This window comes from Pinus tabuliformis, chromosome 6, assembly GCF_031772625.1.
Source record: "Pinus tabuliformis cultivar Carrire ecotype Pingquan chromosome 6, CPIR1, whole genome shotgun sequence".
NCBI classification, from domain to species: Eukaryota; Viridiplantae; Streptophyta; class Pinopsida; order Pinales; family Pinaceae; genus Pinus; species Pinus tabuliformis.
The window spans coordinates 1,936,036,576-1,936,052,589 of NC_142292.1; the positions used below are offsets into that span (position 1 = coordinate 1,936,036,576).

The 16,014-nt window shown below is 29.0% G+C and overlaps 1 protein-coding gene across 1 annotated transcript; it reads right to left on the reverse strand.

Moving 5' to 3' along the window:
• Positions 1 to 7,064: 7,064 nt before the first annotated feature.
• On the reverse strand, positions 7,065 to 7,745 carry LOC149266940 (uncharacterized protein C2F7.02c-like). Its single transcript, XM_089409682.1, has one exon. The coding sequence runs from the start codon at positions 7,743 to 7,745 to the stop codon at positions 7,065 to 7,067; it is 681 nt and encodes a 226-aa protein (XP_089265808.1).
• Positions 7,746 to 16,014: the final 8,269 nt, after the last annotated feature.

The window sequence follows — 16,014 nt, forward strand, 5'->3', positions numbered from 1 at the left end:
CGGTTTAATTTTCACATGATGTTATTTCTGTTGGAAACATTGAGGTACTCTTTTTAGGAATTGACATGAGACTCCTTACCAAGATGGGGTATAAAGGAGGAGGTTGGTGTTAATGTACAAGGAATGGCTCAACCATTGGAGGTTGTACAAAGGCCTTGATATGAAGGTTTCGGATACACTAAAGGAAAGTGACAAAAGGTATCAGAAGCTTTCAAGGAATTGTCAAAGCCATCATAGAAAGAGGATGATCAGAAAAAATCACAATCATCCCATCACATTGCACATTGTAGAAGAAGAGCTGATGCAAGCTCTCATGACTAATAATGCACCAGGGACAACCAAGAGAGATAAAATGTATTAGTATTCTAAATTTCATTTTAATTATAAGCATATTATTAATGATGAGAAGAAATAATGGCATAGAAAACATTTAGTTTTTTTGGTTTGCATAACCATGTGGTTGATTAGTGTTGGAAGAGAATGGTAGCAAAAAAGGGGATGAGACATGAAAGGCCTTCTCCAAATCAAGGAAGGAAGAAGGTTAAGTAGGTTTGGAGGAAGAAATTTTTTTGCAGTCATTGCAACAGAGGTGGACATCAAAGAGCTAAGTGTTGGAGGCTCCATCCAATGCAGTGTCTCAAGGAAAAAGTTCCCATGCAGGTACTAGTTGGTGAATATGTTCAACAAGAAAATCCACCATACTCTCGATGGTTCATTTTGTTTCGTAAGAGATGGTTTTACTAGATATGGTAGTTTTTCATTGCTGCATTTTGTAAATCATGTATTGTGGATAATTGTAAAAGTGATGATGTGTTTTCCATTGCTTATTAAAGAAATGATAATGTTTTGGCTTTTTGTTGATAGTTGAGGTATTGGTTTCTATTATGATGTAAAATTGACCAAAGAGTGTGTGTTATAAACTCTTAGAAAGTATGGGGATGCTTAGGTCATGATTTTTCATGTAATTGAGCATGTATTTTGCATAGATTATACTATAGGTTTGTGAAGGATGTAGGTTTGGTTCATCACTTATGGCTTTGAAGAAAAAGGGTGAAGGAGAAGGAAAGGTAACCTATGAGGACACTTTTTGTGAAGACAATGTAACACATAAGTTACAGACTACATTCATGATTTTAGAGGACCAAAATCTCCTCAGTGGAGAGGAATGATCCAGGTGGCTCCAAAAATGCTCAAAATCCAGAAATAGGTCAAAAATCAAATTTCTCAAATTTCAACCAAACTAGGACCAGATCATAGTACTCGTCATCCTGATTCCACTGACATGAACGACACTGGAATCCGAATTTGTATGCTCAGTAGATTCACGGTCAATTTTTTGTTCAAACTAGGCCGAGTGGTAGCCGCTAACGAGGCAACAATTTAGAATTTTCCAGTGCATGGAATGCAACCATTGGAATAGGTGATTTTTTTCCCCATTAATTTTTCCATTGACCCCTAATATTCAGTTGGTGGATTTTGTGTAATATGTTATAATACATGAAAAAAATTAAAAAAAATAATATATGGGGTGGCAAGACACCTCCCTTGACAACTCCCATCTCTTGATGGCTAATGAATATTATATATACATAGGGTGGTAGGTGGTCAAACCCCACCACCACATCATATTAAATATGGCTTGAAGGTTCTTACCATATAACAATGTGAGGCCGACGGGTTTGAACCCACCCAACCCAGTGGTTTGGCCCAGGAAATAGGTGGCGTAGTCACCATCCCAACCATTTCAAACCTATCCAAACTAACCACCAATCAAACACTACACCAAAAAGAACTTATGACCAAAAATATATTCAAATGCCAATTAACCATGTACCATATATGGATTGGCGATGTTGGAACCCTCTACCACTGTGGCGCCGATTTTGGCCTCCACCAGCCAGCCCAACGGACTTTCATTAAAAGCTCCGCCAACATTTTGATATAAAAAGGTTTCTTAGTGTATGATGAAAGGAGGAGCAAAGGCCGTGAGGGACCGAACGAATGAGCGTGGGAGCCAAGTGCCAGAACCACGTAATGAAACTATGACTGGGTGCATTTTCTGAGATGGGTATATTCCAGGGGAATATTTCCTAGAATATTCCACAAAATATTCCTCGTAGAATCATAGAGGAATATAAAAGACTCCCTAGAGGGCAATTTTTGACATTGTGAGATTCATGCCAAGTTTATAACCAAACAAACCATAATTTCATAGGGAATGTGATGGTGTGGTCTGTTTCCTCATCTAAGCAACAAAATTTCAGGCAATCAATAGTGTAGAATATTTGCAGAATTTTGAGGAATCTAAAAGATTCCCTTGGAGGCTGATTTTTGACATAGGCACAATGATGCTGACATTTTAGTCATTCTTCTTAGAATTTCACAAGGAGTGTAGTGGTTTGCTTAGAATTTTAATCCGAGCAAGGAATTTTTTTCCCGTCTCCATGAAAGAATCTTTGGGAGAATCTTTGAGATTTCTGAGGGTCCAAACTATGATGGTATCATAAAGAGGCTATGTTTATACTCATTCGACATGATTTCGCATCACGAATTCAATGATGATGTCCATTTATATAAATGAGCTTTGCATTTTCCCAACATTCCAGAAAATTGATGTATATAAAGCATTGATGTCATGTCATTCTTTTGTTTTATTGAGATGATGATTTTGTTTTTGATATTCTTATTACCATTATGTTGAAGGATACTTTTATGCCACTTCATGTGAGAGTTTATTATCTTGTCATTCTGAAGGAGGGCCCATATGAGTGAGAGTTCCTATAGGAGAATTTTTCGTGGAGAGACATGCCAATCTGGTTGCGGGAATTTATCCATCTAATATAAAAGAATATACCATGTACATCATCATCATTTTGCAACATTTAATGAAGTGGCCTCCCAACTATGACACTGGGCCCGAAGACTTAACCCACACTTCGTGAACTCCATTATCAATGTGTTTTGTGTTCTTTGATTTTATGGTTGTTATGTTTCATCTTCTTTAAAAGTATGCACATGTTGATTTTTCATACACTTTCATATGAAATTTTGCTAACATCATAGAAGTAAAAAATTGTGGTTAAGTTCTGAGAGATCAGGATCATTAATTTAAGAAACTAAATTCACTAACCACACTACTAGATCATGCCTTGTTTTAATTCGATGTGTTAAAAGAGATGTCATGTAAAAATTGATGTGCTAACTATCTGAGGAAATGATGACTAGCTTAGTAACTAGATGTGGAATTGAATCATAAAGACTATTTAGTAGAAATGCAATAATTAATGGATTGGAAAATAGATGAGGAAGTTGTATCACTATGACTATTCAATTTCCCAATTGTCATTTAAGAACAAGAAGCTAGAAGAGATTGAGGCAAGAGCCCATAAATTTGGAAACGAATGGAGAAATGGAAGGAAGAAAAATGATTGGGTGGATCTAATGGTGAAGCAGATAGTGTGTATGCAAAATAATAGTGTCGAGTAGAAACATACACATACCATTGAATACATTGATGTGCATGTAAATAAGAAATGAAAAAAAATCATATTGTTGTTTATTATCATGTTTCCTAATAATTTCTTAGTTCTCAGTGTATGTGCTAGTCTTTATATTTTATTTAGAATACAAGCAATTTTCTACTCTATGGGTAGATGATGGCTTCATGTTGTACCTTTATGTAGGTTCATAAGATCACTTCCATCAATGACAATATGTGGAATGTTACTTTTGCTTGAAGCAATAAGAAAATGACCAAATATTAGAGATGAGGACTAAGCAGAAGAGAGAGTAGCTTCATTGAAAGTTAAGTTCTCTTAAAAAGGTAGGCCAATGGTATGAGGATCATTGTATCATTTTGTATAGCAGGATGAATTAGACACTAGTTAAAGAAAGGTAATATCTTCACAACCATAGTTGTCAATCATTTTAGAGAAAGGAATGAATTATCTAGGTTCTCTAGCTATTCTAATTCATAGTACTTTATAGGAATATGTTTGAGCAACAATTAGAAAATCATATCCTCAAAATGGTAATGCAATCTAGCTAGAAATATGCATAAGATATGGTCAAAATATAACTTCTAAGATAGTGATTTTATTTGCTTACTTTTGGATTTAATATATTCATTTAAACCATTAATTGAAATAAACTATTCACTTCTATGAATAACTTCATTACTTTAATATTCTATTTGGTGAGAATATTCATCGTAACTCATAACTAAAAAGAAACCAAACTATAGAATGCCCCAATGTACTCACAATGAACACTAACAATTTTACATTAGAAACCCAATCGGGAAAACCAAATTTCACTGATGATTAGGATTTTCATTTGACTGATCTTTCGTACAAGCCTCTCATGACTTTCAATTTCTCTTCCGCCTAAGGAAAAAGGCAGTTTTGGAGTGAAAATAGAGAAAGAAATAAGGAAATCTAGAGAAATGCTTTACAATATTTTACTAACCTTTATAAATCGTTGTCGGTTTTCAACTTCACAGATTAGTTTACAATATTTTACTCACCTTTATAAATAGTTTATTTGGTCTTGTAGATACTAACTCTTACACCCTTTCATTGGTTCAAATCCATTTCAATTAATGGAGGCCTGTGATGTATTGCTGGTTGAATTTAGATATATGATAGAGAAATATGTTAGGTTGGAATGAAAAAAATTAATAATTTGTGAAGGATGAAAGAATTTTCACAATACTTTCCATGTTAAAGGAAGGTATAAAGAGAATTGTGATGCGTTATGCTGAGGAATCATCGAGTATAAAAAATTGTATCTTGCACCCTTATTTAAAAATGTTCTAATAGAAGGAAATGAGATCGTCCTAATGCGAAATAAATCAAAGGGATAATTGAAAACTATAAACGGGAGACACCCTTTCATAGATAAAAGATTATAAATAAATTTTGGTAGCATTTATTATTTAAATATTATTTTAGAAAGTAAATAAAACCCTTTATTTTTGTGAATAGGAGGTTGTAAACCCTATCAGATGTACATTTGAAGGCATTAAGCTATATTTGTTTGAATATATAATGATGATAAATGATGATGGAAATTATAATGTTGGGAAGAGTAAAAGAAGTTTAGAAAGTGTAGATTAAGGAAATTAGCAATTATATAACGAGGATGTTTTTATTTTTTCAAACCATACATAAGTGTTAATATATTTAACACAAAATTGTGATGTACATTTTATCAATGGAATATATTTAATACAAAATTGTGATGTACATTTTACTTCCATTGGTTTATTTTGATAATAAATAACAAAATATAAATTTATATTTATTTTTAATTGATATAATGATACTTTCTTGGATTTATGTTCCTACTTAATTAGGATGTTCTACAAGAACACATCACTTGGAGTGAATGTTGTAACTCCCACATTTCTTTATGATCTTAGGTTCATGGCATTTGAAGAAATGTTTTTTGTCGTTTTTTATGGAAAACTAGAGAAAGCACATTAATAAAAAACAACTACAAATAAAAATAAAATGAAAGAATTTTCATAAGCTTTTTTTCCAATTAATTAATTGAAAAAATAAAATCTATACTTTACATGTTAATCTTTTGTTAATATATATAAAGTGAAATTATTTAAATGATATTATTTATTGTTTTTAATTTAAAAAACACAACCACCATAATAAATTATTTAGTATAAAACAATCTTATTTTTGCAAATATAAAAGGAAAAAAATTTATTTAAATAATATCATTTATTGTTTTCAATTTAAAAACACAACCACCACATTTAACCATTTGACATGGAACAATCTTATTTTAAAACCTTTAAATTAAAGGAATTATCAACTAAATTAAAAAGATGTGTGAACTGAATTAAAAGGGAGATATGAACTATATTATTAAAATGTGTATTCATGTAACATAAATAAATCAATGGATAATTGAAAAACTATAAAATATAGGGAGGAAATTTTTATCAATAAAACATTTAAAAAATAGTAACATCTATTATTTAATGATCTAAGAGAGCTAACAAGATTATTTAATAGAGCTAATATAATTAAACAATGGATATATCTATATATACATATAAGAGATTAAATGTATAATATGTTTAGGATGTTAGATAAAAAATACTAGTAAAATAACATATTATTATTATTTTATATATTTTTCTTGGATTAAACATTTATATGGCATTTGAATTAGTAATATTTTGGCAAAGATTTTTTTAATAGAATATTTATTTACTTTCAATTAAAAGCTTCATGTTAATCATATTTAGTTTACTCTAACAAAAACAAAGTTGATAATCATATTGCGATCAGAAATATATACTCTACAATATTATGCATAATACCATGTATGTTATTTCAGTATTTAGATCGGAATGAATTTTAGACTTTGTCTTAGACATGTAAATTAAATGGTGGTAAATGCACATGGACATAAATTTATAACAAATATAAATTCTCTTACATTATTAAAATATACATTATTAAAATATTATTATTATTAATAATGTAAAAAAATAGTACATTAAATATTATACATTTAAAATCTTGTTCTTCATCATTATTATTAAGATAATATATAAATTAAATATATATACATTTAAAATTTTATGGAATAATATTTTTATTTTTCTTGTTATTATTAATTATAAAAAAATTAATAATTATATGGTATTATATTTTAACTATAGAGATTTATTATCACTTTATCATAAAAATTCATAATTTATAAATAGATTTGTTACAATATAATGGGTCAATATCATGACTTATCAATGTCAGAGATAATATCATATAATAGTTATTTATATAAAAATTTTGTTATTAAATAATTGCATTAAAGAAACAATTTATATATATATATATATATATATATATATACAGCTGGGACTATATCTCCATCAAGTTCAATATATTATAAACACCTTAACAAAACAGCAGATCACCATCTATCCAGCATCATATAAAACTGAATTTATATATTTCACTTAAATATTTTGTAAAAATTAAATATAACAGTCCACTAAATTATTGATAGCTAAACTAAAAATCTTAAAACACCAACTAGGCATGCTTATAAGCTATATAGTTAAAAAGGAGTTCGCTAACGTCCGTTGCTGCGTCTGCATGGTCCACGCAAAAGGAAGTGATATTGAAGAGGGTTTTGTCGTCGAAATCCTCCCCCTCCCATGAATTGATTGGAATGGCGTTTAGTGGCTGCAGATAATACGACTCAGGACGGTCGTCAACAAGTATAACGTGATTCAGATCCCTTCCCAGAACTCTCAGGTCTTTCACGTAGTTGAAATCTCCAACTTTCCGACAATGACTACTCGACAGGCGATGAGTGGGCGGAATTATATTCATCTTCCTATTTCCATGATCATCACTGCTGTCAACGGTGGGCAATGAATCCAACAGCCCATCCACCACAGCGTCTGCATAGTCTCCGGCTGCTGCAGTGAAAACAACGATTTCGTACAAGCCTGTGGCACCGAGGCGCTGTAACAGTTCGTCCACCCCTGGCCTTTTCAACACGTATAATGGTCTCGGAAAACCGTTAACCCTTATAGCAAAATCATAGCCGGTCGGCATCGGTCTCGTAGTCATATGCACCAGCGTTCCATCTAAATCTAAGACGAGTGTTTTTCTATTTGAATTTCCACCTGCCATCGGAGGTAAAACGCCATTTGGATTTCCCCCTCCAGGAGAAACTACATAATCATTACCGCCTGCTTCCTGCATTGCATCCTGAATCGTCTATTCCCTTCTCTCTCAAGTAATGAAGAGAGACCTAATAATATAACAGATGACCAGGAGGACCAACCTTGTGTTCAATTCAGAGATGGATTTTAATTGAAAAACAACCCTTACCTCTTTTTAGATGAAACTTGCAAGCAGAAAAGCCCGGCGTTTGGCAGTAGATGCCGTCGATTCGCGGCCATGTCTTTGCGGCCTTTTTCCACTATTTTAATGTTGTTTTTATTACATTGGTATTGGGATAGTATTACTTATTTAGTTTTGCTTTTCACCGTTGATTAGTTTGTTTTTGGGATTTTAATGTTTATTATTTTAGTATTGTTATTTAAAGTTATATATTTTGTAAGCTGATTTGTTAAAATCTTATCTTGGGTTGTTTAGTAACATTTATTTTAATTTTTAGTTTCTAAGTTTTAATCTTTATTCTGTTAAACTTTTTTCATTCTATTTTTTTATTATTTCTATTTCATGAATTGTTGTTGTTCATTTTTTTTCCAATTTTTCAATTTACAATAACTTATTATTATATTAAAAACATATTTTAGTAATTTTAATTATAAAAATGTAAAATACACATACATATAGTCAATATATATTAATATAAACAATATTATTACTATTTAAATTTATTTATTTGTAAAGTAATTGGTGGATGTTATGCGCTGTTTATTAATTTTATTTTTTATTAATTATTAATTTTTTCCTTTTAGTTTTATTTCTTTTTATTTAACTTTTTCATTTTTTCCCTTTTTCTTAAACTTTTCCTACTCTTCCCATTTTTCCTCTAAAATTATTATTCTTGAATTTTTTTTTGCCAAAGTCTCGTTGAAGCCATTTTTTGAGATGTGTGGGCATTCCGACTTTGACTGTTTTTGTTTTGATCCACATGTAGACTATGCTAGGTTCACTCAGACTTCATATATATTGTTTTGGATTAAATTTATTGAGAGAATTTATGATGTACTGTTTGATTGTGTGGAGAGAAATTAAGTGTATTAGGAGTTCTTGTAATAAGAAACTCTATTTAAGAGTAAGTCTTTTGTAATTGAATTTTTTTGGTGCTTAAACTTGATCTTGTTTTCCTAGTTATAGTTTTTAATCAAGAGTGTAGTTTTGTAAAATTTAATTAGTTATATTACCACTAATATTATTACAAGGTGTAGTTATTTTTTGATTTTTATGTTTTTTAGCTTTATAAATTAGTTGATTTATAAAATATAAAAATAATTGAAGTTTTATTAGTCACTACTAATGTAGGATTTTAACAATTGATTGTCTATTAGTTTAGTAGTGACCAATGCAAGTTATAATGTTTAACTTTGAAAAACAAATATTTGATTTTCAATATTATGGAAAAAATACAAAATATTTGATTGCACCATAACTTTGAAAATCTTATTGCAATCTTTGTCATGTAGATAATTGTCTTAGAATTTTTTGCCACAATTTATGGATGTAGTTGTAACATTCTTTTTGCAATGAATTTTCATTATTAAGGTTCATAGGAAAACAATTTAGAATTGAAACTCTTGAAAATAATCCATACTCAAATAAATCACTTATTCATAACTTAATGTGAGTTCATCTTTCACCATTAAAAGATGAGATAAGCAAAGCTTATCTCAAAATAACTCATACCCAAATAAATCACTTATTCACTGTAAGTTAATGTCAGTTGAGTTCTCATCATTAAAAGATAAATAATTTTGTTTATCTTATAATGTTTTTAAGGATGTAAAATATAGTAATATTTTTTTCATATATTTAAAACAACATGACAAACAAAAAAAAATATACTTATATTACATGGCTAGTTGAGGTAGTGATCTCCAATAGTCATTCCCTTATTATATATATTTTCCCTATTGATACGAGTATGTCATTATGGGTTTTTCAGTTTTCTTCTCAAAGTTGTTTGGTTCATTTGAAATATATGTAAAAAGTGTTTTATAGTGTTTCTTATGTTGTTTTAATTTGTCTTTCTCTATACAACAATAATTTTTCAGATTTTTTATTCCTTTAGTTATGATTCTGTAACCAGTCACATAATCTCTCAAATTGATTATTGATCCAAATTTGCACATCTAATAAGCTTGACAAATACACTTGGTGAATGATACCAAAACTTACCAGTGAGTCTATTATACTCTAATATATACTCTATGTGCTTAGTACTTATGATTTTCTTTAACTATTGCTAACTATTATTATTGCAAGCAGAGAGAGGTAAAGGTGACGTAGTTTATGCCATATAGTGTTATGTGAAGGATCATCCTAAATTGTTGGAGGAAGAAGCCATATAGTGTTATATGAAGGATCATTCTGAATTGTTAGAGGAAAAACATAGTTACCGATCAAATGAGAAAATGATCTAGTACCTGTTTTTTTGAGGTAGCAAAAAATCACCTAATTTTGAAAAGTGGTGATGCATAATACACCCTTTTTTAAGCATATTTTTGGCACTTTAAAATTTCTTCTGTATCAAGTATGACCATTTTTTTAAAATGATAGTGATTTTCATGTTGATTTTAAAAAGTGTTGATACAAGCACAACCCCTTTTTTTTACAGGGTTGATTTTTGACAATTTAAATTTTCTAATGCCTTCTTCTTCCCATATGTTTTTGAAGTGTATTTATGTATTTGTATGTTTTCATTTTTCTTTTCAATGTTTTTTTTGTAATGAAATCTTAACTTTGCGCGTCGTTAAAAAATAAAAAAAATGGTCAATATTTTAAAGGTAGTATTTTCTATATGTTTATTTAATGTTAATTAATATTTCAATGGATATCAAATAATTGTCACTAGAAAAACGATAATATTAAACATTTGAAAAAAGAAACACATTTCCAATATAAATATAATGAAAAAGATACGCATTTTCAGACTTTTTGTCAGAAATAACATGTCAAATAAACAATTTTTATGGGAAAATTCTAACAAGAAAAATAAAAAATAACATTTTTTTATGAATTTTATGTTAAAAAATTATAGTAATCATAGGTTCTTTACAAAAAAAAATGATCCACATAAAAATTAAAGTGAAAATCATATAATACAAATATTGAACATATAACAACAATAATCAAATGTCCATTCTTCTCATAAAATCTTAAAGTCAAAACATTACAACTAAAACTAATGAAGATCTCTCAAAATTGAGCTTGATTTGCAATCATAACTTAAATGTCATAAACAATATCATATTATCCATGTTCATCATCTTCATGAGCTTCATTATTTTCTTCTTCCACAATATTTTATGCTTCAGTTTCCTCATTTTCCTCTTCTATTGGATCTTTCATGTCTGCAAATTTCCCAAAGTGTCATTTTTCAATCATTCCATGTAATGGTGGTTGACGTTCCTTTGCCTTTTTTCGACACGTGATTCATTAAAATCTCATTTCACAATCCAGTTTCTTGCATTGCATCTCGAACAAATTAAAGAGAATTAATTCTTTGCTGAATAAAATTGCATTGTAGTGGATCTCTTTCAATCACAATGCAATTTATTCCTTCTTGTAGGTAACATGCTACTGTTGTACCTAATCATCAAGTACACAAACAATAAGTAAGTAAATTAGTATAAACACATAAAAACAAAAAAACAAATTAGAATTCAATTTTATATAATAAAACTTACCTTAACATGAAAATAAATCCAAAATACAATCTTCTTCATTTGAACATAAACCTATAAGATAGTTAATCAATGTTTGCAGTTTTTGATAAATGCTAACTATCTCTCCTTTTACATATTTATCCTCATATTTTAACTTTTTTATGACAACATCATGAACCAGTACTTGGCTATGGCTCTTTCAATCTACTTTGTTCATATGAATAGACTTAATGCTATCATATTTTGCCCAACATTCAACACAGATGAACTAACAATCACTTGTAATTGGCTAATCTCGGGAAGACATAAGACTTGACTTTTTCATGTAACACAACATAGTAAAAGTTTAATTCACTCATACATATAAAAATAAATAAAAAAAAAAAAAAAAAAATTGCATGAATCAAACATACAATTTCAATGTCTTACTATCTAAGTTGCATCGTTCAATTTGATTTTCCGTCGAAGCTTGTTAATAACACTGAAAATTGTGTGTCTCAGTGAAATGGCACGAATCTTCAAAGTGCTGATGTTGTGACTTCTTGAAAGCCCATAAGCACTTTATTAAAAACTTTATAAGTGTAAGGCTTACTATCATATCCAATTTTTTGGAATTCGAAACCATGAGGAATGTTTGCAATAACCAGGGCATATTCGCTTTTCGATATGATTTTTGTAATGTCTGCACAGTCATATTTTATTATTTGATATTGGACAGTGTATAGCCCATTCCAAATGAAATGTGTAAGAGTAGGATCAAGTTCAACATTCCTAAGATGCTTCTTTCTCAACCTTTCCAGCTTAATTTTTTCAATGAAGATTTTGAAAATATTTGGTACTCCATTCCCATCCTTCTTTGACTTCTTTAATGAACAAACAAACATAAGTATAAGTAGTAAAATAAAATAAAAAATTATATGAATAAAATGAATGTAAAAATCAACATACCTTTTTGAATGAAAGTAAAAATCTTTAATTGTTGCTGTAGAACTTGATTATGGGTGGTTGAGTACAACATCATTCCAACTCTCTTCATTCAACATTGTAAACATATGTTCTTGTATTTTCATATAAATCTTATGAATGAATAAATCAAATAAACATTATTAATATAGTGATATGTATAACTAATAATACCAACAAAAATATGTTATATTTAAAAGAAAATTAAAATAGAAGAAAAGGTACAAATAATTCAACAAACTTACTTTTGAAATTCCGAGCACATTTCCTCCAATTACAATTCACCTCACTTCACATGACATAATATTGATTTGACCAGTTTGTCATCATTCACTCGTTGAAATGTTCTCCAAGGTGTGATAGTCATATCATCTCGAAGTTTCTTCATTTCAGGACTTGTCTTAATTTTTGTACATATTATGGGTTTAGACTTTTTAACCTTCTGATTTTTTATGGAAATATTCTCCCACGTGTCAAAAATTTCATCAATCAATTGCCATATCTCCCCTATTCTAAATGGAAATTGGAAAATGTTATCTATGCCTTTGAATAGTTCTAAATTTACTTTTCCACCTTTTGATTTGATTCTATCCTGAATTTGATAACCTATTTCCATACAACATTCCTTCTGAAAGCTTAAAATGACCTTTGTCCTATCCCCACCACCTTTTTCTATAGATTCATTATGAATAAATCTAACCCTTTGGATGAAATTGATAGACATTATATTCTCATTATCAGCATTATGATCCCATGCCAATAACTTTGCCTCTGTTTTTGTTAAACCAGCATAAATGATGCATTTCATTGTTTCAGAAAGACAATTTATAGGATATTCCTAGATCAATTTTCTTTTGGCCTCTATTGAATGGTTCCCTCCAATTACATAATATATGTAGTCAAAACATTGTGTCCTATCAAATGCCTCATTGTTGGGAACATGATTTGGATAAAAAACAACCACATAATCCACCACATTTGCATATAGATTGTACCTGAACAATTTTTTCAAGTTATGGACATGTAGGTGATGTGCCTTTCTAATTTGATATTGAGATTATCCTCCATCTCACCTATAGTATTGGATGACATTAACCTAAAATGTTTTACCACCATTAATTAATTCATTCTTCCTCAAGTGATTCTGAATGGCATTTTGTTTTGTTTTCATAACGCCATCCTTTAAATCAACACCTGGTGTTATGATTTCTTTGTTGCCTTTAGAACTTTCACTTTGTTCTTCACTATTGCTTATGATTTTAACAAATTCACCAATTTTTTATTTTTCTTCTTCCTAGTTAACATATCTTCTTATACATAAATAATCTCCTCGCCATCAAGTGGAAGAGGGACATCCATGGGAATTTTTATTTTCGGTGTTTTTTTTCTTTTCTCCTTTTCAACAACACTTCTAACCTCCTCCTCACTAATGGAAACATTTTTTTTAGCTTCAACTTCAGCTACAACTACTGCATCTTCAAAAGAATCATGTTTACCTTTGTTAGATTACCCCATTGTATGGACTCTTTGTTGATCCCCTATATGTACCATTGCAGTGTCATGAATTGTTGGTCTTTTCTTCATTCTCTTTTCTTGTTTTGACTCTATATGTAAATTGTTGATCACATTCATAATATTTGGCTCTAAATAATAAATACTTGCCAGCATCATTGAAACACTCTAAGCAAAATCCTACCAAAGAAAATACAATATGTCAATGATCAATTATTTATAAAAAATTTAATGATCCCTACAATAATAGATAATACATAAATATAAATAAACATACTTACAATGTTCTTTGAGATGTTGGGTGAGGTTTCCTCACACAATGGTGTAGATTCTTCATCTGTGTCATACTTGTTCTTTGAGAGACGATATCTAACCTTTTCATGTGACTTAGGGAATTTTGCAAGAGCATAAACAATGTTTGAATTCGGCACTAAACATATGTCTCGTACTTTTCCTATCACCTAATACGGCTTACCGATGTAAATCATACCACAATATAGATAGAGATGTGTACTATCATCAGATTCAACATCTTTTACATGGCATGTAAAATTTGTTTTATTTACTTCTTGTGAATTCATCAATTCAGAAATAACCTTTGGTGTACTTGATGGGCTAGTTGGTCGATTTTTATGATGTTTCTTAGTTCGGGTATGTTCATCAGTCTTTATACCGTGTCCACCAACAACTTTAGATGATGGAATTATTTTCCTTATTCTACACATATTTACAAAGACCTTCTTTGATGCCATCTTCTTGAGAAACCTATATATATATATATATATATATATATATATATATATATATAGAAACATGTAAATTAGTTGATCAAAAAATCATATATATTAATTAAAATTTAAAAAAATAAATAAAAAGATTGACACTATAATTGTTAATTAAATATCAAAATAAGTTAAACTATATGTAATTTTTAAAGATTGTTATAAAATGTATATATACAAATTTGACAAAAATATTATATATACAATTTATATATATATATATAAATTTGAAATTATTAAAAAAAACTATTAAATAAAAATAAAAATAAAAATTAACTCTATTTTTTAAATGATTTATATAGACAATTTTATAAAAATATTATTAAATATTAAATTTTAAATTATTAAAATCAATAAATTATATATATATATATATATATATATATATATATACTTTTTTTTGCGCATGGTTCATGGACACCTTCGGTTAACTGGTGGTGGTACGTCCACTGGAAAAATCTGGGCTGACGCCCCTCGACCTACTACAAGACCTGACCCCAAGAGATTTCGGGAATTGATCCTGTGACCTCCCATCTAGCAAGGCCCCGACTTGACCGATTGAGATAACCCTTGGGGCTAATAAATTATATATATATATATATATATATATATATATATATATATATATATATATAGATATATATATATAAAAAATATATATTATATATATAAAAAAAGGTTAATATATAAATTTTAATGTTCATATATAGATATAATTAAAAATATTATATAAAAAGATTAATATTTTAATTTAGTATGTAAAATATTTTTTAATATTTTTAAATTATATTAAACTTTTATAATTAAAATTAATTTTATTTTAATTTTCTTTTTAAATTTAATATTTTAACTTCATAAAAATAAAATAAAATAAAACTTGGCTTTTAGCGATCGAAGGCCCGAACAGCCGGGAAACCCCCTCCACCAGCCTGACCCCCACGCAGCTGCCAAAAGGCAGCAAGTCAATTCACGAAACCCCCTCTGCCTGCCCGGGTCCCTAGCCAGCGCTAAAGGGCTACAGGCCGAGGGAAATAATTTTGTTATTTTATTTTATAATAATAAAAAAAAACCTAATATTTTTATTTTTTAAAAATCTATTTTTTTAGTAATTAAAAAAACAAAAAAACGAAACTCAAAATATTTTCTTAAAATTAAATTTAAATTAAAAAATTGAATATTTTCAAAAGAGAAAAATTAAAAGAATAAAAGAAGAAATTAAAACTTTATTAGTAAAATGTAATAAATAAAATTTCAATTAAAAAAACAAAAAAAGCAAAAGCAAAAAACATCAAAAATAAGAAATATATAACAAAAACAATATTTTTTTTGTAATTGAATAGTTATTGTTTTTTCATGCAAGAATATTAATGCTCCCTA